Raw genomic sequence first — 27,469 nt, 5'->3', positions numbered from 1 at the left:
AATTATGTTTATTTACCAATGAATGGCCATACAGAGTTTCTAGAGTTTAGTGGCTAACTTGCTATTATTTCCATTATCCTCCTACAGCCAATGATGTAAAACCTTGAACATTTTGGACTGCCATGAAGCAACAGCAAATGACCTGATGTTGCTATTCTACTTGTATTATTAATATTATTATATATTTATAAAGCACCAAACATATTATGCAGCACGGTACAACAGAAGAGTGTCTACATTAAGCATACTTATACTGATTGACAGGAGAAAAAGAGGGCCCTGCATATTTTATTTTACCAGACCAGAAAGAAATAACTATTCATCAGTCTTTTTCATCTTTAGTCTTCTTGCAGAACATGTAAAATGCGTGTATTAACATTGTTGACGGAAAGACATACATTATTTCCCTTTAGATAAGTGATTTACCCCCATATGTAATAAAAGGCTCTAAGTTTGCCCAGGAGCAGTAACCAATAGCAACCAATAAGATTTGGGTTTGCTTTTAAACAGGTGACCAGTAAATGCTTTCTGCTGATTGGTTGCTATGGGTTGCTGTTACTGGGCAAACTTAGTGTCTCTTATTACATAACCCCAATAGTATCATGGCTCAAATTGTTTGCCTAATTATTGTTATAAATGGGAATGAGCAAACTTTGTTTTGTCTGATTCAGATTTGAGGTGAGATTCACATTATCGCAAATGGGGAAACGGTTTCCAAATCTGCACTAGAATTTTACCATGTGCTTTGTTTTACTAAAAAGAAAATCAAGAAAAAATGTCCTTTGGTTCCAGTGTATTTGGCACAACAGAAAATGCAGAGGAAAAAAATCCCATTTCCAATGCATTTGACTAGTGATGATTGAATTTTTTTGCCAGGCATGGATTCACAGCGAATTTCCGCATTTCGCCATTGGCGAATTGTTTCGCAAAACTGCTGTGGAAATTTGCCGCGAAAAATTTGGTGCATCAAAAAAAGGTCACAAATTGGGCACGGCCGCATCAAAAAAGGACGTGGGTGACAAAAAAGTTGTGCGACAAATGCGTTTGTGGAATTTTAACCGTTTTCGCAAATTTTATTGTTGTTTCTCAAATTTTATAGCGAAGTGAAATGGGACAGATTTGCTCATCACTACATTTGACACAAGAAGAACAGTTTCACAAATATTCCTCATTAGTTATAAATTGAGGAATTGCAAAAATACAGTGCTTTGGCAGAGATTAGTTTCAACATCCCATGTAGAGAGGTAGAAAAGACTTGCAATCTGGATATAAGAAGTTTAATACTTTTATCATTTTGAAGAAACGAAGCCTCTGCTGACAAAAGCAACATGGCAGTTCCAGCCCATAGCGTTTATACTAATGTAATATGCAGCAAAGGCATTTCATGTGTAAATATCAATCTATGGGTATGAGCTAACATAACCCCTTAAGTCATGCACTTGTCTATGCCCATAGAAGTGCAGATGCCAGCGCACACAATAAACCAATAAACTGTGTTACTAACTGTTTAGACCCACTGACCCTCTCTTCTTTATACAGTGTTTTCAAAGGCTCTCAATAGACATTATTTTATACACACAGCCAGAAGGAATCTAGAAGGAATTTCCATTGTTTCTGAAGGGATCCATAGTCCTTGAAATAAAAAACATTTTGTTGCATTCAGTACCTTAAAGGAGAATGCTAGTCAAAATTTAAAAAGCATACTGCCCAATAGTCCTCCTATTGTTTAGTAAAAACGCCACACTTTTGGCTCACCTAATCAAATATTTACTCAGTCACACTTACTTCACATTTTCTAGAACAGGCAGCCATCTCTAAAAAGGTATTCTCCCTTCCTTTCCCTCCTTGCTTCATACTGCACAGTGTTTCATTTCCTCCCCCCCCCTCCCCTCTGGCAGATCCGCTTCTGATTGGCTGGTGGGCATGTGTAGCTCAGAACAGGAGACAGGATCAAGTTACACACATGCTCAGAGAATAGGAAGGCTGCCGCTGGCACCTACAGGAAGGGGAGAGAGATTTCAGTGATGTCACTGTAGGCTTCACACTGCTGTAGGCTGCCAGCACCATATCTCAGAGAAGCAAGCAGGGATCTGGGAATTTAGATATGCAGTAAGTACTTAAAAAGAATGCCTTCAGACTTACTTTTAATTTATATTAACCTTTCATTGTCCTTTAACTGAAAGGACCATGTTAGTCCCTTTCCAGGGCACAGCAGATGCACCCATGAGCATGTACATAAATCGGTATATTACAAGTACACAAATGGGTATATTACAAAGGTGTGTAAAATGTTCTAAATTAATTGCACCAATATTTTACCCTGCACTACATCTGGAATAACCTATTGAAGTCACTGGGAGAAATTCAAGAAAAAACCCACATTTCTGGCATCAAAATTAGATTGAAATATATCAAAGCCTTTTCCTATTTCCCTTGACTTTGTTTGTAAGCCAACATTTTACAATTTTACACTCGGCTACACGCTCCCATAAAATCATTACACAGCTCTGTAAAGTAGCTTGGCTTTTTTATGGGCTACCATTGAAGCGCTGATGTAAATTGTATTCTAATGCTACTTTTTTTACACCGTTTCATAAATATACCCCTATGTATTCTGTACCCTAAGGCAGTGTGCTGCACAATCTATCAGCCCAAGATATGGAGGAGGAGGAGGGCTGTTCTACTTGCCAACAAAGGAGGGATATCATCTATAGCACAGGACTGCTGGCATTGAATGGTGGCACATATGAGGAATTCAGATTTGTGTGTGTTTTATTTAGTAACATTATGGCATTATTCCAGGTGTTCTCCTATTTTTTTTTCCCTTATGTCAAACAAATGCCTGTATGTAAACCTAGCAGGATCTGCTGATCAAAAACGATTAAATGTCTACACAATTCTATGAATTTATTGCAATATCATCTTCACCTTTAAAGTCTACCAGGTAGTGTTGCAACTGTGTGTTATTGGATGTCTCCATTCTCCAAGAACTGAGTACAACATGTAAACATTTGTAGTGGAGAATGACAGCTTTGAATGTGACCTGAAAAAAGGTCACTTCAGGCTCCCTTGCTTATTGCCCATCATGCTCAGCTTTCTACTGAGGGTATACACTGAAGTTTCAAAAATGGAACAGCTACCTGACCCATTTCTGTCTCCCCCAAAAGAGTTGAGGAATGTTCTCTTGACCAAATGCAGGTCAACGCAGGACTACTGCCATGAGTTCTGCGAGTTCTGCAATATGATCATCAGGTTGGCATTTGGTTGGGTTCTTCCAACTGCCTCTGATAAAATGACACATCTCCTTTCCTCTAAAACTGTGCTAATGCTGTGCTGTGCTGTGCTGTGCATTTGGGAAAATAAAAAAAAGAGCAGAAGCCTTTCTGATCCCTCATTTCATTTTGCACACTTGACAGGCTTGGATTTCCAAAGACAAACCTCATAATGAATATGTTTTACATAAAATAATTTAATCCGATGGTACACCATTGTGATTTTGCTTCAAAGCCAAACTGAAATATGCATGCAGCTTTTATACCACGTCTGACAGGCATTGGGTGCTGCGCATCCCTGCCCATTCTCTTTTTTTTTCCCCATGTCTTGGGTTTTTAATGAGTCTCTGACAATCTTGAGTGCCGTTAAGTGAATGTTTGACTAAATAGATACAAATCAGATGGAAAGAAAGACAAAAAACTATATGGTTAAATGAGTCAGGAGTAACAACTTATCAGTAGTCACCAAAACATAACATTGGTGGAGAGTGTTACTGCCTGAGCTGGCAAAGGCTCTTTTGTCTTGCAAGAGATATCTTGGGAACATGCTGGCATCATGGGCACTGTGCCACACAGCGTATAGGAATTATATTTACTGATTATAATACACACATATTGCAGTGCAGTAATACAATATACCAACACAATTATAAATCTTTAGCATTCACTTATTCATGATTTATTCTACTCTTTAATTAATATGCTTAAATGAAAACATCCCAAGACAATTAGAATAAAAAAAAAGCACAAGCCTCCAATATTCTGATTGTCAACATAAAACCCTGATTTCTTTCCCATTTTATTCCCAACAACTTTCTGTCACTCCGATTACACTGACTGCCCAGACTGGCAAACGTATTGATATATTTTGTCTGTCTGAATGAAAATGTGATCTCGATTGCAGATAAACACATCCCAAAACAACCACTGATACTCTCTGCTGCACATTAAAATGTCAGTCAAGAAAAAAAAAACAGAAAAGGGGGGGGGGGAGGAAAAATGATATTATGATTATCTGTCTTTTAAAACACTGAGCACTTAAGACTGGTTTGCAAGATTAGAGAAAAAAAATCAAGGGTAATTGTGAGCTAGGGGAATGAACAGTTATGGAATAAAAGAACCAGCTTTTGTTCTTTTGCTGTAAATCTATTCTCTCTTTCTGTATTGGTGTTTTTTTTTTCTCCCTCCTCCATTCTCCACCTCTTCTGTGCTTGTGTGACTTTCCTTTCTGTACCTATCTCTGGCGTTGCATTCTGTCTTTTGATTCACATATGTTGTCACATTCCATTGACTCGTCCCTCTCCTCTTCTCTTGTACTCACGCCTAGTAGTGCTGTAGCCAAGAGATTGCAGCCTCTCCGGCGAGTTTTAATCATGTGTGAAGCTCAGTTGGATTCAGAGCCTCTCCGCTGCCTTTTCACTCTTGCACAAGATTGAGCTGGTGTCACATCGCTCCCCTTCACCCTCCCGTAGAGGGGACTAAAAAAGGAAAAAGAACCTTTAAAAAAAAAAAAAAAAAAATAGAAAGGAAAGAAAAGGCACTTTCGTTTCTTGCAAGCATAAGGACTTACAGTAGCTGTGCTGAGCCTAACGGATAGTGGATAGAGGGATAGCCCGAGATGCTTCAGTCTGCTAACAAGGGTAGGAAGCCTACAGCTGAGACAGGTGAGTGTTTCTATCTAAGCTATACGCCGTATGAAGTGCTTGCCTCCTTTTCTCTACATTTCTCCACACCGATCGTTGTCTTTTTTTTTTCCCACTGAAAAATCTAGCCTGCAGCCAAGGGGAAAGCCACAATATTTATTTAAGATATGATAGGATAATTCTTTCAAATCTGCCTCACATCTATCCGGCAGCCTATTTCATGCTTATCTGCTTCTCGCCTAGTTGCACAAGCTACAGCAGGCATTTGTATTGGGAGATAATACTAAAGCTGCATATTTTGTATACTTGGCAAACAGTTGCCTAGGAAGCACTGCAAAAAAAATATACATTCTGGCTTCCCTGCCTGCAGATATGCAACGTTATTATTTTGATTGAATGCCTTGCCACACTGGAATTTCTCATTTACTTAAGCCACATAGCAATATTTGGTATGTATATGTGTGTATGTGTGTGTGTATGTGTATGTATATATGTATGGTGTGTGCTCATACAAATATATATATAATGATAGAAGAAGCAGGCGTGTAAATGGAAAGCACCACATTAACATCTTAACCGTGTGTTATGGCAGTATAATGGGGGCAGCAGGTTAATGTTGATTGTACAATGAAGTTTACTCTGGAAGTGGCATTTGGGCATACCGAGGTCTTTTTAATGATTGCATGTGTTCTGTAATGGAAATTAAAAAGTTGATCGAATAAACTTAGACTGGCGCATAACAGGTGCCATAGGAATTTGGCTGGGGAGCCAATGATCTTTGCAAGGGATGTCATTTTTTTTTTATTGAGTAAAGGTTGCCAACACTGAAATTTCCATACCAAAAAAGTAAGGGGGAAAAAAGGCTAGCTTTATTCTGTATGCACAGGACATAAGAGGCAGCTGGATATACATAGCAAGCTTGGCGCATGGAAGAATGTGATGATAAATTAGTTGACCTAGTGTAGCACTATGCACAAAAAGTATCTTGATTACCACGATCTCAAGGCATCCATTGATTTTTTATTTCGGTGCTCCCTGAATATCCAGCATTGTCCTTTTCATCCCATCAGCCTTTAGAAAAACTTGTGATATGATTAGACTCTCATTATGTCCCACTGTGTGCAAGTCACTTCATAAATGCGTGCCCTTCTGCAAGTTTTAAATAGATGGTTTTTAAAATGCTGCAAAGATTTATTGTCCTGTTTGTGCTGTTGTAATATCCAGTCAACATTTTTTTTTTTAAACAAGCCCACTCAGCTTTTTTTTAAGAGGCCTACAATAAAAAAAAGCAGTAGGTTGCCGGACACTTCGGCACTGAATGTTTATAGACAATCCAGTTCCTGATTATTAGATTTTCTTATAGCTCTCGTGCCAAATGGCATCCCAGATGGTCGGAAGCGAAACTGCGTTTCTGTGGTTTGCTTTCCATGAAACACCAAGGTGCTTTATTTTCTGATGGAACAGGTAAAAGCCCGCGAGGGTAAACACATTGAAGTAAACTGGTGCACTGGGATTCCTTTTAATGTTAAAAAAAGGGATTTTTTTGGAGCTAAACTGGATGATGAAAAAAATATACAGCTCTCTGCCAACCTGGGGTTTAAAATGTGTTATAGCCCAGTCACCTAATCAGCAATGTGTATTACTGTCCTCTTGTCTAATTACATGTCATGTTTACATGTTTGTGTATATGTTAATTGGATAGATACTGTAAGTGGATAAATGAATGGATGGATAGAAGGAACATTACTTATATTTAGCCATGGTATATACTGTATTTCTGTATATATATATATATACACACGTGCACACTTATTGTTTGTGATCACTATATTTTTCACATGTTCATCCTTTGATTTTGTCATTGCTTGTTCCCGGGGAGACTTAGGATGCAACATTATAATACTTTTAGCAAGTGTATACATTTATAGGATTTGTTAGTAAGGGTTTCTCATTTTTGAATTCCTAAAAAGTTCAGCATTGTATTGTCCTGGATACAGTTAACACGATATCTATGGCTAGAGAAGATTTTATCTGTTGGAATTATCATTACAGTGCTACATATTTACATATTAATACTCCAGCATTGGATATGTTGTCTGTGATGGAACACCTGCCCGTGTGTAGAAGCTTTTTATAGGTTTTCCAGTAGATGATGCTAGAGTGCAAAGAAAGGCATAGCAATGCAGGAATGCCGGTGTTTGGCACTGGAAAGGGAAAAGCAAAACCGAACAGGACTTGCTGTTTTCTTCTAAACTGAGTAGGATTCATAGACTGGAATGTGACAAACTCTCTAGTTTGTGTAAATGAGAAGGAAAGTTGTAAGCCCGTCTTCTTCCTATAGCGTTGGCTCTGGCTAAAAACGGTAAACGGGACTATAGACCACTCAGGAAAGCCCTACAAATCCTGCAAAATCTGGTCAAGTCTAACAGACTTTGGGATTAATTGAAATGTAATGTACTTAAAATATAATCGGTCTTAACTAAGCAAAGTCTATAAGAAGTGAATGAGCTTAAAATGGCGAGGAAGTGATTTGCATCAGATCCCAAATTAATAGGCTTATCAGGAGCAGTACGATTCAAAATATTAATCGGAAAGGCCTACAATATTCTCATCCAGCTTAAAGCTAAGTTATATATTGCCCCTATATGCAGCAATCTATGCTCCAAAGACTTCTGGCAGATACGAAGAAGGCTTTTGTAAGTCCAAAGGGAAGGTTAAAAATAGAGGAAAGTAAATGTGAATTCTGCCAGTAACCTGAAAACCAGAAGCACTTCTTGATATGAAGCAGTTATGATAGGAGTCTTTGTGGTAAAATGAGAAATTTGTCCCAGGGGGCTTGAATCGCAGCGCATAGATGGATATTTTAGTGATGCAATTTCAAGTAAGAGCTGACCTCTGTCTACACAAGTGTTTATTTATTGGGCTATAGCATTAACTGACTTATATTGTGCATATACCTATATTGTGCATCCCCCCCAATATAGGTACTCTCCATCAGCAATACCTGGGAATCATTGCATTATTCATGTGTTTGTTTTTGTCTATGTTTCATCATAAACACAGTCTTTGGATATGCTATAAAAATGCACCTTAGGCCTTATATCTTGTCATATATATTTTTCTCTACACAGCAACTGCTCTACAATGTTTGAATAGTTGCTTGTAATTCTGTTGACCCATCTACCAGTCCATCTCTCTATCTCCAAAGCTAGGGATGATTGACCTATGGGTGCATATAAAGTGAGTTTACCAAGATAATGAAATAAAAATAAACCTGATTACTTCTGTGGCTGCATTAAAAACCATATCTGCAATGTAGTGTAGCTTTTATTTGAAGCCTTATGGAGCCAAGCAACTTTAAAATAAACAACAAACATTTGTGATGAGTGTGTGTGTGGGTGTCTAACTATGTGTGTGTGTATTTCAGCATGCAATATGTGCACTATCTTTTTACCTTGAATTCAGTATGGGAAAAGCTGAAGGTCATTGTTATTGCATATAAATGAAGCACGTCGGTCAGAACTTATTGTGCAAGATATTAGTATCACAATATCACAAGCATTACCACAATATATTGATAGCTGAATGTATGGTATATAATTGTAAAGCATATATAATTGTGTGTATGTGTATACAGTATGTTTGGGTGTAGTTAGATTTACTGCTTGGAGATCTATTAAAAAAAAAAAAACTATAGATTGTAGTTTCCTATAGCATCCTATTGCAATAAATAGTGTCTGCAATAATAAAGTGATAGATAGATGATAGATAGATAGATAATAAATAGATATAGATCGATAGATAGATAGATAATATATAGATAGATAGATAGATAGATAGAGACAGAGAGAAAGATAAATAAGCCCGTCAAGTATGAAAGTTTACGTAGTGGAAGAGTTTAATTAGGAACATAACACACATGAACAAAGCTTATCTGATCATCTGTTGGGGAAATGAGTAAATGTGTAATTTTGACATATGTACAGGTTTAGGATACGTTAGCCAGAAACCCGTTAAACAGAGAGCTCCGAATTACGGGAATAACATTACATTTTACTTGATCCCAACTAAAATATTATTAACCCTTATTGGAGACAAAATAATCCTATTGGGTGTATTTAATGTTTAAATTAATTTTTTTTAGACTCAAAGTATGGTGGTTCAAATTACAGAAAGAGGTCTTATTCAGAAAACCCCTGTTCCCGAGTATTCTGGATAACAAGTCCCATACCTGTGGTAGCAATCATTTGGTAAAATGAACAAATGTTTAAATAGAATGGTTGCACATGAAAACTTAAGAAACCCTTTAGGCGAGAGTATTTACTAAATAATGACAGTATTTGATGCATTCAAGCACGTCTTAAATGTACAATAAAGCACTTTTTTTAAAGGATAACTTGGAAAGTTAGTCCAGTCGTGAAGTTATTTAGTAACATAAGAATGGGTCTACATGGTCTAATGGCATCAAGAGCCCTAACAGGGTCACTGGGTTAGACCCTTAAGAAAAGGGAAGAGTATAGAACTGTGCATTAACAATATTGTCTAATCTTCACGTGTATGCCAGAACGTTGTAGATAATTGAGATGGTATTTGACTAGAAGGCATACCATTAACTGTCCTTTTTGTATCCATTCCCAAATAAATGGATGTCTTTTAAAATATATGGGAAATGTTTACACTCTATTAAATGAAAGTGCTTGATCAGAGAGTAATTCTCAAATCAGGATATTATTGTCATTATTCTTAACCAAATAATGACTGCACTATCTAATCGTATTTTTGCAATAAAGTAGATGGGATTTATAAAACCGAGATACCCTGTAAAAATGTGTGTGTTCTCCCCATGTCTGTGTAGGTTCCCTCTGCTTTCCTCCCACACTCCAAAAACATACAGGCAGGTTTCTATCCATCCTGGGCAGGGATTAATGTGAATGATATATAATCTCTGTAAAGCACTGTGGAATAGAAACAAAGTATATATAATACTGTAATGCTAATGTTGTATCAGGCAACTCTGTCCTTCAGTTATTGTAAGGAGTTATATTTCCAAAACAACTAGAGAACCACAGATTTGACATACATAGTTAAGAAAAAAGCCCTACAACATATGCATTTCAAAACGCACAAAACTGGAAAAGGCAGCAGTCTGCACCCAGTCCTCTAAAGGCTTCCTCAGTAAAGGCAGTTGCCTGTTGGGAAGGGTAGCTGAATAAGACTTGGGTACAAAGCAACGTGTGTTATGCTGGTATCACTTTCTCATCCTGTATATTCAGACTGGTCTCTCAGTGCCTCAGCATTGAGCAGCCTCATTTACATTTACAATTTACAGTGTCTCAGAGCAGGTGTAAATGACAACAATCAGAAATTACAGATACCAAAAAAATGTGTTGGATTAGAGAAATGCTTTTTTTTTTTTTATGGATTTTTCACAGTTGTTAAGTGATGAAATAAAAAAAAATTGTGTTTAATAACAATAACTTGAGGTTTCAGGAGATGTGAGGTGAAATTGCCGAATGTGGAAAAAAGGAAAAGTATGGGTTATAACATGGAATTGTTGGCACTAAGGCTAGGAACCTCTAGCAACCAATCAGATATTATCGTTCACACAAATGACCAGTAAATTCTGCATGCTGACTGGTTGCTATGGGTTACTAGACCTAAAGCAACTTAAATTTTGTGATTTATTAGCTGCAATGCATTTTCCCATAGATATTATCTACTAGTGACCCTTTGGGTTGCTTGTTATTCTTGTGAATAGAAGATGTTTGGGTTTCCCCTCAATAAGTAATATAATTTTTTCACAGCCACGTGCCCGTACTCTTCCCCAGACCTACCTTCTTATGAGGCATTTTTCAAGATGGCAAGACTAAAAGTGGCATATATATTTAATATTTCAGCACTTTGCCATTCCATAATACCTAACTTTTAAATGCTATCTAGGATTAGTGTCCCTGTAATTATTATTGTTGTTATATTTTTTATCTTTCTAATCAGACCTCTTATATTTATCCTTTACAATAACCATTAACTTGTTGAATGACCCTATCAATGGCAACTGGAGAGATACATGGGAAACTGCAGATTTAACTCTCTGTACCCTCATTTCTCAGTTGAATGGGTCAATGGATAAAATGATAGTTATCGCGAAGGACTTCATATAGTTTCCTTTTATCCATCTGAAACAAATTAACCCCTAGGAATGGAGCTTAAAATATCCCAGTATCTCAAGACATCATCTAGGAGAGCCAGTGCTTCATATGTAGATGGTAATAAAAAGGGAACAGTAGTTGTACTGTAAGGAATTCAGCCACCATGAAAATGAACATAAAATATTGGTTTGTATTACCATCTTTAGGAAGTAAATCTGGTATTGGCCATAAATATCTGGATTAATGTATTTATAGTGAATGAAAAAAAGGGTTGAATGATATTAAGGGTTTACTTCTCGTCACCCATTGGTGCTTCTCTTTGCATTTTCAGAATGGAACTCAAAAAGTTGAGGTTCTCAGTAATAGAGTTGTCTGTCTCTGATATAGAAGGAGAGCATCTTTAACTTGCATGTCTTTTGAATTGAACAAATCAGGCACAAGGAAACCATTTAGACCTCCTTTTTGTGGATTTACAGTGGAGTGCAAGGTGCAAAATCATAAAATAAAACAAATTGAGTAACCTGCTCAAATGTGGCATATTTTAGGTGCAAAAATAATAACTGATTCAGCAAGTAGTTTTATTACATACACTGTACATTGATATAGACTAGAAATGTGCAGTCTTTTCTCCAGCAGTGCATGGGTTGATAAATACTTCAGCGGGTTAGCAAAAGCTCTATTACATTCAAAGGGAAATCTGTTTGCATTACCCCTAATATTTACCATGAAGTCATTTTAAGGCATTGTACCTTAAGAGTGCTTTGTCATATTTCCCTTTACTCACTTATGCACGTCACTGAACGCTGCTCATATATAAAATGAGAGTGTCAATACATATGTATTATCTAAAGTTTCCTTGTGAGTTATGGATCCAAGCCTGAACAAGAATGTGTTTAGACCACACTAACAAGCCGTTAAGCAAACACAGTGAACAGAAGTAACTACAGGTATGGGATCCGTTACCTGGAAACCCTTTATCCAGAGAGCCCTGAATTATGGGAAGGCCATCTCCCATAGACTCCATTTTAATCAAATAATTCACATTTTTTAAAATGATTTCCTTTTTCTCTGTAATAATAAAACAGTACCTTGTATTCGATCCCAACTAAATATAATTAATCCTTATTGGAGGCAAAACAGTCCTATTGGGTTTATTTAACGTTAACCCTTATCCTGAAAGCATTCTAGACAACAGATCCCATACATGTAGTATATACATTAAAGTCATTTAATATCCTCAGGTGAGCTATTGTTTAACCAAGGCATAAGAGCCATATGTGCATTTATAGTGAATTCATAAATATGGAAAAATGCTTGTAATGAAAAGCACTGGGGTCATTTAATAACACAGGGCAAATATAACCTAGTACAGTAACCCATAGCAAACAACCATATATGTGCTTACATTAGCCTGCTGTAGAGCTTTGTTGCTATGGGTCACTACGCCTGTAGTTAGATTTTCTAAAGCTGATTATTAGTTGTAAGCATATAACCTCCTTAATAGAAATGTATCTCCTTTTCGTCAGTATTACATCATAGAAATGGTATATTATTTAATATATTTATTTTTTAGCGTTTTTGAGGGGTGGTAAGTGTGCTATATCACTATAATCTGGCCATCAAACAGAAAACACCGGCACAAATATGAGTCAATAATGGTAAAAATCAAAGTGCTAAGTAAAGTGATTTGTCACTGCCATTCATCTTAAATGTATGGCTTAGGATTTTTTTTTTTATTATTATAGCTTTAATTCCTCCAATAAACACATTCATCTCATCGCACACTGGCACAGAACCTCTCCAGTAAATATATGTTGTGTGGTTCCGTAAGGCTCAATCTATTCTTTTCCCAGCTAAAGTGCTTCTAGTGTTCTGTGCAAATGTATGTCTCCCAGCAGTACCCATAACAACCTGGCTAGTTTCTTTTTTAAGGTGCCCACCTCTTTTTAATACATTTTTGTTGTCGCAGTCATTTTATTCGAAATTCATTGTTAGAAATAGGTGCCATTTTTGAAAAAGCAGATCTTCCCATAAAGCCTCTTTTAATGCGAATAAAACGCAAAATGTGGAGGTAATTTCCCGAGTATTTTAACAGATGTAGGTAGTAAAACAGCAAGTAAATGAGATTTTTTTTCAGCAATGAATGTGAGAGCATCATGGCGGTTCTTTTAGATTCATTTTGCCTTTGTGACCTGTCTTTGAAAGCAAGGAACATCTGTTTATAAAATTCCAAATAAAACATAAAGGGCTCATTTACCACTCAGAATGCAAAGGACAACTGTGAGAGCCTCAAGGTTCAATTTAAGCCTGTAACACAGTATAGGTATGGGATCTGTTATCTGGAAACCCTTTATCCAGAAGGCTCCGATTAATGGGAAGGCCATCTCTCATAGACTCCATTTTAATTAACTAATTCTAATTTTAAAAAAAAATGATTGCCTTTTTCTCTGTAATAATTAAATAGTACTTTGTCCTTGAACTCAACTAAGATATACATAATCTTTATTAGAGGCAAAACAGTCTTAAGTAATAATTTTAAATCTCTATAATTATAGCCCCCTAAATAATAAATCATTCTCCCTGCATTCAGATTTATTCTATTTCTCTATTACAGCCAGTTCAACTACAGCTCTTTTACTGACTTCCTTGTCTAGCATGAAGCTCCTTTTACCTTCTGGGCCCTCCTTCTCTCTTCAACTATGATGACCTCAAAGAGGTGCCTACTGCGCATGCATGATTGATTGGAGCAGAGGCTGTAGGCACCTCATTGAGGCCTTCATAGGGAAAGAAACGGAGGGCTTAGAAATCAAAGGGGGCGAAGCTTCATGCTTGTATGTTATTGTATGTTATTCTGGGGGCCAGGGCCGGAACTAGGGATAGGCAGAAGAGGCAGTGGCCTAGGGCGCAACCATTGGGGGGTTGCCATGCAGGAGCCTCTCCTGCCTACCCCTAGTCCGCGTTCCTTTGTCATTGCCCCCACCGCTTGTCATGAGGGGTACTTAATAAGATAAGTAAGCCTTTTATAATAAGTCTACTTAAGACTGTTAAGGAATATAACAACAACAATAATAATAATAATACAGGGAGACTAACCACAGATGATATGGAAGGTAGAAGGTAAGGAAATACAAATTACAGAAAGATTCCTTATCCAGAAATCCGCATGTTCCAGTCCAATACCTGTATTTTTTTTTACTTTGTACCTTGTTGTCACAGATTAGCACCAGAATGGAATATACAAGTTGCACCTTTCAGGAGGGTTAGGACATGGGAGGCACACTGACATGCTCTGGCAGGATTGTAGCTTCTGTGCCATTCCAGATGTTCAAGTCATGAGTCCCAGAGGGACAAAGGCGCAAGGGCATTTTGTGCTTAATTTCTGTAAGGAGTGAGCACTGAGCCTTATACCTAATAGTGTAATCTGAAAGGCCTTTGTGCTTTGCGTATGGAGTCTTGGGGCACTTATATTTAAGTTATTGTTAAGTTATTTTTTAGTAGACAGAAAGAACCCTTATCTGGAAAACATCAGGTCCTGAGTATTCTGGATAATACCTGTACTAGAGTTTTGATTTTCCTCCTCTGCAGCCTTTATCCTTCATCTCTGCCATTGCAGCGCAGCTTCTGTCTGCTCGGTTTGTTAAGGACTTTTTGGCATACCACTTTAGTTCCTCCAATTTGCTCATGGTAGGGGCAGACACATAGCCTGTACTGCTGATTCTTCTACACATGGACACACCCCATAAAAATATTTTCTTTCTTGATTCATTTTTGACAATAACAATTATTTATTTTTTTGCTTTTCAACCTTTACACAGAACGCAATGCCAAGACAGACATGAAATTGTTCTCTGCATCTCTCTTATGCTACATGCTGGCTTCATATGCGTACGTGGCTGTCACAAAGCATTACGGCGAGGCAGAAAGCAGAGCCTTGTCTTCTCTTTCGTCCCCATGAAGCTGTGTGTCAGTTGTGTACAGCGGTCTCACACAAAGCTGGGAAACAATCATGGTGTGTGTGTGGGGGGGGGGGTGTTGAGAGTGCATTGCTCTCTATTTCTATAGCTAAAGTGGGGGTGTGGGAGTGTCTAGAGTGGCTGCAGAAAGGACAGGGACTGCACTATTGACACTGGCTTGGCACACACAATGCTGCTGCCGCCAGAGCCATACTGTCTCTTTCCCTGACCCCCCTTCCTTCATCTTCATAGCCAGTGAGTAAATGAATCCACCCCTGAGAAGGATATTATCAGGCAAGAAGGAGGTTGAGAGCCTAAAGCAATTTGTAAATTTGCTAGCATATAGAGAACAGTAAGGGCCAAATGAGGCAAAAAAATTAAAACATGTTTTGAAGACTCAATCATATGTTCTTTTGGAAAAATGATAGACTATGACAAATATGGATTTGCATTCTGCTACTAATAAGCAAAACTCTTGGTGGGCCAGTCACCACCAGATGCTTCCTGGTGAAATGTAATGGCGGAGCTGGGGGGGGGGTTGAAGGTTCCCACGACTACGTGCGCATGTTACCGAAAGCATGTGCCTATGGCAAAACTATGGGGGGGGGGGCACTTTCTTCACTTACCCCTAGTCTGAGCCCTCATTCCCCCACTGCCACTTGTCAGCACTGCACCAGTGTGCACTCCTGCCGCCCCCCTTCAGCATCACCACGCATTCACTGGGAGGCCGGCTGGGTTGCCTAGGGCACCTGGCTGGCTAGGACCGGTTCCAGTAGAGGAATTGACATCATGCGCAACCAAGTGCATGATGTCACATCCACAACCTAGAGGTGTAGTTAGGTCCAGTGCCTAGGATACAGCCCTGTCCCCATTTTTATATGAGAAAAAGAGAAGAAAAAAAAAAAGAAAGGATGGATGATAATGTGAAAGGAGAAGTGATTAAGAGAAGAAAGAAACTAAGTGAAAAGAAAAAATAGTTTACAGAGTGGTCTGTGAAGTTTTCTGGTGGTCCACTGGCACCCCAGTCTGACACCCGTCATGAACAAATAGTTTTCCAGCTCTATTGTTGGTAAAAGCATGGATCGCGAATTACAGTTGTACCCAAGCCTTTTTTTCTGCTAAAAAAGTGTTTTGAGAGTTTTCTGTAGACTGCAATGGATAGCTCAGCAAATATACATCTGTCTTCCTCATCCTCAGCAAGCATCCTGCTGAATCATTATGCAGTTCTTTATGTTATTACACCCACTGGACTTTAGTAAGAGGGTGTGCCAGCTTTTAGATGGCGCAGTGTAAATTTTATAGTACACTTGGTTTACATAAAAGATTACGCTAGTGTAGTGTTTAGCCCTGGTGCAGTCTTGTTTGGAACACCTATGGGAAAAGCTTATATGCAGAAGAGCTTTATAGAAATGTATTTCTTATATGTAAAATACTAATATTTAGAATCAGTTTCTTGAAATGTACATATATATAATATATATAATGTATATAAATGGCTGAAGAGATGCCATCTCAAATCAGAAACCATCCTATTTGCTATGATCGGGCAAATTTATTAACTAGGAGAAGACCATTAAATGTTAAGACCCCAACCCACCCTTTTTTGCTCCAGTTAAGCTTGCTTTCTCTGTACCACTGTTTTTAATGGTTTTAATAAAGGCCATTTTCATCCCTTCTCTGTAAAAAAACAAAACAAGTTTTTCTAATATCTTAGCCCCATAAAAAATCCATTTATTCTCACAAAATAACTATTTTCTTGATAGTGCAGAATAAATCAAAGGACCAAACTACTAGCACAGGGAACCGATGGTGAATAACCTAAAATGGGTGGAAAAAACACACCCATAAATTTTGTTTTCCTTTGTGTCTAGGTACTCACTAGACATCATCATCATTATCAACAACAATGGAGATTGTTGTATGAAGATGCTCTCTTGTAGTACAGGTATAGGGTCCCTGATCCAGAAACCCATTATCCAGAAAGCTCCCATAGAATCAATTTTAAGCAGAATTTTCTGTTTGTAATTATTTTCTTTTTGCTCTATATTAATGAAACACTACCTTGTACTTGATGGTAACTAAGCTGCATGAAGCCATATTGGTTGCAAAACTTTTATAACCACACCACACACACAGTCAACACCATCATGCACTGGGAAGTGAGCTTTTTCAGATCACTTGCCTTACCCTTGCTGGGGGATTAACACCCTATTGCATTCTTTATTATATTAAAGCATAACTCAATTAGTTGTTTTCCTTTTACTTAGCGTTTTATGCAAATCTTTGAGGGCGATATATCTGGACAAAAAAGTAGAAGTGTCTTTTTCTTCCAGAACTGGATTTCTAAGACCATTTATGCTGTTTATCACTTGGCTGTATCCCCATGATACCTGCCCAGTATGCCTACTCAAGGTCTCTTAATCACCCCAAATTCCCTGTATCCCCTGTGACCTATTGCAAAGTCAATTTAAGACTTCTGCATATCACTGTGTTTCTATCTTGCAAAACTCATCCTTGACCAACTATTCTATTGTAACTATAGAAGGGAGAGAAATGGCACAGATTCACTTATCACTAATATTCTGTAACTTTTAGCCAGCTCAAGCCCACTGATCTGTAGATCTTAACCAACTCAAGTCCTCTGTATCACCTGTAGCTTACTGAAATATCACTTACGGCTTATTCCTTTATTTTGTGTCCCTAGAATATCACTGTGTCCTCATCTTTCAAAGCACATTCTAAACCAATTATTGTATTGTACCTATAGATCTGTAGATCTTAACCAGCTCAAGTCCCCTGTATCCCTTGTGGCCTATTGCAAAGCCAATTTAAGGCTTCTGCATATCACTGTGTTCCCATCTTCCAAAACATATCCTTGACCAACTATTCTATTGTACCTATAGATGAGAAGGGAAACAGCACAGATTCACTTATCATTCATATTCTGAAGCTTTTAACCAGCCCAAGCCCACTGATATGTAGATCTTAACCAGCTCAAGCCCCCTATATCACTTGTGACCTACTCTAAAATCCCTTCAGACTTCTTCCTTTTCTTTGTATCCCCAAAATATTACTGTGTCCTCACCTTTCAAAACACATCCTAGACAAACTATTGTATTTTACCTATAGATCTGTTGATGTAAAACTGTGCATACAATATGGCTCTGTGTGTATAACCTGTTATACAGCTAATGCTGATCTGTATTTTAAATAGCTGGCAACATCAGATCACAAAGATCACAATCACTTTCAGTCCTAGTGTGCCTACACACACATATATATATATATATATATATATATATATATATATATATAAATACAGAATAAAAAATAAAATATATATACAATATATGTCATTGCTACTCTATATTTTAGTTTCCAAAGGGCCCAAATCAGGTGACCAGAAAGAGTTGCCCAATCTTGGGACTGTATTGTTGGAATTTCACAGATAAGTTGATATCTTTATGCAAGAGATTCCAGTATGTGATAGCTTTAAAAGAAAATTATTTTTTCATAAACGTCAGCCCCGGTTTTACAGTTCTTTTGCTAGGGGATTAACATTTCAATTACTTACCAGCTGAGTAAGCGTATTACTTCCACAGCTGCATGCAAGTGGCAATCCAGTATCTGTGACCAGATGTCTGTTTCCTCCTGTTGTGCTCTGTACAGAAAAGAGGTGTTCAGCCATTGAAAACCATATCACCAAATCGCCAAGAAACACACATACCATCTGCATTGCACAAAACATTTACAGCTCTATTTCTCACTGAATAATAATGTGTCTGTATATTATGTATTGCTGCTAGCAAGGGCTGAATAAGGGGGAAAGAAGGCAGGCAGCATGCAAATCCTTCAAGGGAAATAAAAAATACAAGCAGCAACAATATTACAGGATTGCTGTAACATTTGCCAACATTTGATTAAAAATGCCTTTATTCTGCCTAAAATTCAAGGGATAGTGCTTTGTTTTAAAAGTTTGTTTTCTTTTAAAATGACAGTGAACTAAGGGGTACGACTGTCAGCGCCTACGGGCATGTATTACATAGCATATTGTGTGCACATAGTATTCCTTTTCTACGGGACTCCACAGTCAGTGTAGATTATATCAAATGTGCCATAATGCCCCTTGCATGGCAAGGCACTTGCTGGCTAAATGAATGAACGCTCTCGGCAATTGCCTGTCAAAGAGAATCTCCCACTGGTGTAAATGCTGGTTATTAATCAAAAAGTTTAATTAACAAACCCAACTGCCTAGGTACATATTGGGAACTATTTATCAAAATTTGAATTTGAAGATTTTTGCAAACTCGAATCTCAAAACTCAATTGCTTAAATACGTGGAAGAAAAAATTGAACGCAGCACAATAGCATTCTGCTCCTCAGCAGTCAACTTTCGAAAACACTCAAACGACTCTAATGGAAAAAATCACTTGAATTATGCTAGGACAGCTCTTATTATTCTATATAAACACCCATCTTTTAGAAGGTACATTTTTACATTCAAGTTTTCTCAAAGTTTCAGAAACTTCAATTTGTGAGTAGTGTTGGGCAAAATAATTTGACAGGCACGGATTTGCTGCAAATTTCCGTGTTTCGCCATTGGCGCATTATTTTGCAAAACGGCAACACAATTCACAGCGGAAAAATTTGCCATGCGTCAAAAAAAATTTCGTTTGTGTAAAAGAATTGTCGCCCGTGCTAAAAAATTTGTTGCTGTGCAAAAAAAAAAGTCACTTGCGTAATTTTTTTGACATCTGTACATTTTGCGGTTTCACAAATCTTTTCAAAGATTCGCAAATTTTTGGGCCATTGGTGCATTTTTTTTGCAAAATGGGCAACAAAATTCACAGCTGAAAAATTTGCCGTGCGTTAAAAAATTGTCGCCCGCATCAAAAAAAAAATTGTCAACTGTATAAAAGAATTGTTGCCCACGTCAAAAAATTTGTCCCATGTCCAAAAAAAAGTCACGTTTCACCGTTTCACAAATATTTTCAAGGATTCACAAATTTCTGGGCGAAGCAAAATGGGACAGATTCGCTTATCACTATTTGTGAGTTGTAATGCAAAAACAAAACTTGAATAAACAATAAATCGTATATATATAAACTAAAAAATAAATCTTTTTTTGCGCTGATCTGAGGGACACAGCTCAGTTGATGGTGTCAATGTGACCACACAGGAGAATCCCATACTCATTACTGACATCAAATTTAGTGACTACATTATTTCTCATTGATGGCACTATAGGAATGAATGATAGTGATTATATTTGATTACTTGATCAAATATAATTGATTACCATGGTAGATGAAACACATTTCAGAATCCAGCACAGGTGATTAAAAGGGGTCTGAGAAAACAAGGAAACTGTCAGTAAGGACTGTGTAAGTGTCAGTGGATCCAACTTTAAAATAAATCCCAGTAAAAATGTAATTTACAAAATGTAATCTAAACATGTTCATAAGAATTAATATGAAGTATGATTTGAGAGATCTGTGGTTTAAAAAACAGTATCCATCCTGCCTTTTGTTCAAGCAAAATTGATTAGTTATATAATAAATCTTGGCACGCCCCCATTTGGTTCCAAATATACAAGCTGAGTTGAGGCAGCAGTATTTTTTGTGCTGTATATGTTATGGCTGTTGAAGACATCATGGGTCAGCAGAATGTGATGTGTAGAAGTGTTAAGGGAAGTGATGACATATGTGGAAGCTTCACAAAGATGGAAACGTTTATAACTCTGCAGGATAGAAGAGTATCTGATATTGGGACCTACACAAAAGCGGAGGTTTAAAATAATAAGTATATATACTAAGCCCTGTGAATGGAACCAATGGGCAGGTCAGGAGACAATTATCCCAACAAATGCAGCCATGCAAGGAGGCGCAAAGCTATGGAAAATAGGCAAATAGATACACAATATGGAGTTTACCATGACATGGTGAGGTGGCTTGTCAATTTTCTGATCATAACTTTGTAACTAAAAAACCCCTGTTGTTGAAAGTATATGGACTTGTATAGATACAAAATTACTAGTAAACAGGGAACCAGGGAATGCAAATTAATCCATCAACCTCTCTTTCTCTCTTTTGTATGCTTAATGTTGTGAAGTAATGAATTTCACAGGGAAGGAGCTGCTCTGGTGGAGTTCTGTAGGCATGCACATGGAGGTTACTAAGGCAGAAGAAAGCTAAGTTGCAAAGGAATTGAATAAAGAGGGCAGATGGTTGGGTGTGAGGTAGAGAGAAGTGACTCTATCTCTTCCTCTTTGACCGGTTAGATGTGTGACAGTGTGGCATGGAGCTGGTAGTTTTGGTGTGACAAATATTATATTAGGTGCTGGCCTATGTGTGACTGGGGCGATGTTTGCTGCAGGCATCTCATTCTTAATAGGGTCTGTTTTATCTTGAAAGTATATGACAAGATCCTAGCTATTCAATAATATGCTAGCTAAATCCTAGCTATAAGATGAGGAGGATCAGGCAGAGGTGGGCCAAGGAGGGAGTCAAAAATTGGCTAGTACAGTTTTGCAGTGATTTAGAAAATCCATGCTAAAAGTTTCCCATGTGTTCTGTTCCACCAGAACAAAAAAAAATTACAGTCTGTTGCATTAAGTTAGGACAATGTATATGCTATTGCTGAGCTAAAAATGCTGTGAATTCAATTTAATTTGGCCCTTCCATTGACTCCAATGTGTTTCAGCAGAATTTGGCCACTACAGTATATCACTAACTGTGAAGATATTAGTACGGTAAAATATATTTGTTGGACTAGAGTGAGGGCAGTATTGCAAGATAAAAACATGAATCTGTAATGTAGGAAGTCTACCTTTGTGTGTGATATTCTACAGTGAAACCCTGCAGTGCGGGAACACCTCTGGAGATATAGAAGCTGGCGTGTTCCAGGGCTATTTTGCTTGGTGCTATTTAGTCAAGTGTGTTGGATAGTGTTGTGTTATAATGTTTCTTATTTATGCAGGAATGGGAGACATTGTGATGAAGATAGAGAAGCACTGAGATTAAGATTGTAGTTATGTCTTACACTTAATTTAAAATAACCCATCCCTACTTGTACATCCTTTAATACAAAGGACTCCCACATGCATATGATACTGCTGCCAAACGCTTCCCACAACCATAATATGAACATTATGACTGATTTGTACAAACTCTCATTTATTCAGGATGTTATAGCTGAAAAGTCATTTTTCCTACATTGTTGGCATATTGAACTTAAATCATTTCTTAAGCAAGCAGAAAATAATCCTACATTGTCTGACATGTATGTATAGTTATCTGTTGGCAAGGGTTTAATTAGGGATTGCTGCTTGGTTGCTGTACAAAAGTCCTTTTGGCTGCAAATAAAAAGAAACAGATCAAATTCCTCTTTCAAATTTAAGGAACCCTGTTAAGCAGTTTAAAAAGACAATTGAGCCTAATTAACATAGAAACTTTTACCATTACCATAATGTTTTTTATTTATTTATTAATGTATGAGTAGATAATAGAATTGAATATTGTATTTTAATGACATTAGTGGTCATTTATAACTGCAAGTGCTGTGAACAAGTGCAATTTTGAGTGCAATTGTCATGTTATATTTACAGACAATGCAGCATTTTTACACAATTCCAGCATTACTGTGGTTGCTTGGGAGATGCGCTTGATACAGTTGTGGTTGATGCATTAAAATCGATGCAGTTGTGCTTGCACTTTGGACACGATTAAGCTAAAAGTCTTGTTTGCATAAGTTCTAGTGTTACACCAAAAAAGGTAGGACACACGTCACTCTCATGTGGAACTGCAGTGTCGGACTGTCCCACCAGGATACTAGGAAAACTCCCGATGGGCCCAGGTGTCTATGGGCCCTCCTGCTCACCCAGCCATTTTCCTTGTATGCTTTTATTATGGTCATTCCTAAATCCTATATGAGAACAAAGAAAATAAATAGTAGGAAGAATAAATAATAATATGTATGGGGAAGTGATTAAGAGAATAAATAATGTGAGTGAAGTTTTCTGGTGGGCCCCTGGCATCCGAGTCCGACACTATGCTACTGAGATGGAACCCTTGAGCTACTGCCTGGTTTGGTTAGTTGCAACTGCCCCAAACTAAAAACAGAAATCAGGAGGATCCATTAAATTTTTCATGACTGACTGTGGCCAATTTAGTGACCCAAAAACAGCAATGGCAGTTGTAAATGACCCCTCTTTACTTAAACCTTCAGCCATACTTGTGTATATATATTCACTTTTGAATATGGGCTTATGGATGCACTAACATTATAGTAACAAAGGCACACAGCTCACAGGTGGAACATTCTTCTGCACTAATGGATAAATCACTGCCCCCAATAGTTTGCCAATCACAAGGGCAAATGTGTGTAACATACACAGGGAACCCTGGAAAAACTGTGCAAATGGTGGAATGTAATAAAAGTAATTAAATCCAGAACTGTTTCTGTCAAGTATCTCGACCCTAAAAGAAAGAAACGCTCATTTACTAAATTTGGTATCTTGCTAGTGATAAGCTAATCTGTCCCGTTTTTCACTTCGCTGAAAAATTTGTGAATCTTGTGAAAATATTCGCAAAACGACAAAAATGAGGGGCGTCAAAAAATTGAATTTTTTTTGACACACTGCATTTTCGCAATTTCACAGATTTTTCGCTGTTTGAAGCGAATCTACGCCTGGAAAAAAATTTTGCCCTCAAAAAAAATTTTGCACAAATCTTGACTTTTTCCAAAAATAGAACCAACTAGCTGGGTATTGAGGTTAATTTTTAACTTATGTATTTTGTCAAAGTGAGTTAGACCAGCAGGAGTGGATTACATTTAGTTATTCTTCAGTCAATATCACACATCAGCGTCTTGGCGATCTAAATAGCTCAAGCAAATGGCAAACCGTATGGCAATTAATCACATTTATGCATTTCTGCTGATACTGGTAACGTGTGTCATCGTGTACTGACTCACTTGGAGAAACCAACTTGAGAACCTTCTAATGAGGATTTGTTGACCTTGTCTTAGTTTCTGATTGCACTTTTTCAAGTAATGAGGGGAACGCTTCCAGTAATAATCTGCAATATCTGTTATTTGATGCACGAAACTGTCAGTACAGACTTTAACAACATGACATTACTGGTTGCCTCTGAGTTATAAATCAGTCTTGAGTAAAATCATTCTTACATTTACCTGTATATTACATTATCCCTACTAGTGCAGTCAACTCATGTACTGTACAACACTTGATTTTCTGCTATTTAGAGAAATAGACTCTTTTGTTGTTTATATTTTTTTCCTAATGAGAGTTGAGATGAGCTTATACATGCATATCAGGACCAAGTGAAAAAAAAAATAGACCTGAACGAATGCTTGTTTCACTGTTACCTAGATGCAAACCTTTATTGATTGCTTGATGGTAACATTTAGCTTAAATGTATGTTGATATGCTAAAAATATACTAAAGAAATGAAAGAAAATAATGTTGTTAGTTGTATGCGAGATGAAGAGGCGGCTAATAAATCGAAACTGTAAATAAATGTGCCTTGAGTCTCAAACATTTTTACAGGAACTTAATGTACAGGTATTGGACCCCTTATCCGGAAACCCATTATCCAAACAGTTCCGAATTACGGAAAGGCCATCTCCCATAGCCTCCATTTTAATAATAAATAAATCAATCATTCACATTTTTAAAACTGATTTCCTTTTTCTCTGTAATAATAAAACAGTACCTTGTACCTGATCCCAATTAAGATATAATTAATCCTTATTGGAGGCAAAACAATCCAACTGGGTTTAATTACTGTTTAAATAATGTTTTTAGCAGACTTTAAGTAGGAGATCCAAATTACGGAAAGACCCCTTATCTAAAAAAAAACCCAGGTTCCGAGCATTCTGGATAATGGGTCCCATACCTGTACTAAAAATAGAAATGTAGAAATGTAATGTATTTGGGTTTGCTCTAAGTCAAGGCTCCCCAACCTTTCTCAGTCATGAGCCACAGTCAAATGTAAAAAGACTTGAGGAGCAACACAAGCACCATAAAAGTTCATGGAGGTGCCAAATAAGGGCTGTGATTGGCTATTAGGCAGCCTCTATGCACACTATCAGCTTACAGGAGGCTTTATTTGGTAGGAAATCTTGTTTTTATTCAACCAAAACTTGCCCCCAAGTCAGGAATTCAAAAATAACTACCTGGTTTGGGGGCAAAAATTGCCAAAGAGCCACTGGTTGGGGATCACAGCCCTGAATGCTGGTGTGGTACATCTGTAAATACCATGCTACAGATTTATAGTTCTAGGGGGCATGGAATGGTATCATTTCTATGCCATGTGATGAGAAGACAAACTTTTTTAACAATAAAATATACCCTGCTGAGTTGGAATCCTTTATAGCTGCATAGAATTGTAGCCTTTGTCTGATTATTCTTAATAAGAACAAGTAACCTCATTTTTATTTTACAGTTCTAAACCAAGAACAGTTGTCTACACCGAGCTAACCTTGCTTGTCCAAATATTTGTCAGACTTGTGTTAATAAACGCAGTCTTTTAAAAGCACATTTTGAAATTGCCATTGTTACGGCACAGTCACTTATCTCCACAATATGTAAGCATTTGTTGATACATCCTGTGTGACATTTGAAATGCTTTTTGATGCTCAAGATTAGATACACTTGGCTTTGTAGAACGTGTTACACAGCGTGCTCTTGCATAATTTTCCTTGAAACTATTCATATTATGCCAATACTAATGAAAACGAAAAAATAAAAATGCCAGTCTTTAAATGCTATAAATAAAATTGATTGTCTGATGAGAATTTGGCAATTTGAGAAAGAATGCAGAATCTTAAGCAAGACCTTATTAAACTGTTAAATATGGATTGCTTTTACCCTAATGGCCTCTGAATCTTATTACCATCCCATTAGACAATGTGAGATTTTAGTAATTCTGTTGTTGTTTCTACTGGGCAGTGATTATAATAAAAAAGAGCAGAGGTTAATGTAATTCATCTGCTGTAACACTTGTAACTCACAATATCTTATCTGTAGTCACTGGATCGTGTACTGTTTGGACAAGCCTCTTGGGAAGGTTTAACATATGTTCAGGATAGATATTTTTGATATAGTGGCTGAATATTAAGTAGATAGTATAGCAAATATATGATTATAGTATATAGTATGAACAACTTATATCACCTAGCAAAGCAGAACGCTTGATAGCCTCTGTTCTTTGGGGCTGTCACATAAGGACTGTGATTGGCTATTTGGAAGCCCTACATGGACTGCTGGCTGCTAGAAGTTCTGCTTGGAGTAATACTGTGTCTCTGTGCTCCAAAACCTGCCAGAGATTTACAAATGGGCACCTACTTTGAGGCCACTGGGAGCAACTTCAGCAGTGGTGGTGAGCAACATGTTGCCTACAAGCCAGTGGTTAGGGATTTCTGCTCTAGTCCAATTGGAAATATTTCAAAATATGTAGTAATATCAACAGCACACAAGCTAATGAAATGCCAACTTCCATTCCATCTAGAATTTCAGCATTATTTGAGGAGAAACTATTATCTAAAGTGTCATACATGTCATCTGGATGATGAAAGAAATTTGATTAGACCTATATATTAGAGAATTAGGCATTCTTGTAAATGGATATTGCTTGTGGTATTTGTTGAAGGGCAACAAATAGAGTTGGGTTATCAAAACAATGCAGAATGAATTGGCTGTTTCAACGGTATAGAAAATCTTGTAAAGAGAGCTGTGCATGCATTTCCTCTGGCCAGTCATCCAGATACTTTATTTATTCATACTGATAACTTCCTCTCACCTTCCCATTGTCTAGAATAACTGCTCAGTCATGAACAACCTGAAGTCTAGATAGGGGCTTTTCTCATACCCAGATTCAGATTTACAATACACCCCAGTAATTTAAACATTAAGGTCAAAACAGCTGTTGGCAGTGGTGATCTATATTAGCCTAGGCAGCAGTCTGCAAATACTTAGGGGTATTATGACAATAGGTGCAAGATGCCAAAATTTTAGAAATGCCTAATTAATAAAGCACAAACTGCTGAGAACATTTGAATATTTTTCTATTGTCCTTTGTTTTATTGCCAGAAATTGCAATTAATGATGCATTATCTGTTAGTTGTATTCAGTACTGGCATTTGTTCTTTGTTTCAAAAATGATGTCCGAGAACAAGAACGCTTCCAAACTTTTAAATTTGTGGTTCTTTGTTCTGCAAAATGAAAAAAAATAAATAAAATAGTTTCAGATATAAAAATATTTTTTTTATACAGAAGAGCTTACTTATTTTTTTTGTATTACAAATAGGCTCAATAGAACAATATTATTGGTAATTAAGTTGCACTTAAACTGTTCACTTACTTTGAAGAAATCCCTACCCCATTGTGAACATTAAAGGAGAATAGTAGGTAATAAACATAAATATTAAGA

General features: G+C 37.2%; 1 protein-coding gene across 2 annotated transcripts in view; it reads left to right on the top strand.

The window, feature by feature from the left end:
• The first annotated feature begins 4,533 nt into the window (after nt 1-4,533).
• Nucleotides 4,534-27,469, top strand: part of tenm2 (teneurin transmembrane protein 2) — a 712,086-nt gene continuing 689,150 nt past the window's right edge. For both annotated transcript variants that reach the window (XM_031898791.1, XM_012959675.3), the window contains exon 1: nt 4,534-4,936. In XM_031898791.1, coding sequence (XP_031754651.1) covers nt 4,891-4,936 — 46 coding nt within the window. In that variant the 5' untranslated portion in view covers nt 4,534-4,890. The remainder of the gene's footprint in view (nt 4,937-27,469) is intronic.

The sequence above is a fragment of the Xenopus tropicalis genome, chromosome 3 (genome assembly GCF_000004195.4).
Source record: "Xenopus tropicalis strain Nigerian chromosome 3, UCB_Xtro_10.0, whole genome shotgun sequence".
Lineage (NCBI taxonomy): Eukaryota > Metazoa > Chordata > Amphibia > Anura > Pipidae > Xenopus > Xenopus tropicalis.
The sequence above is the reverse complement of the archived record's forward strand: the minus strand, read 5'-3'. Positions and strand labels throughout refer to the sequence as shown.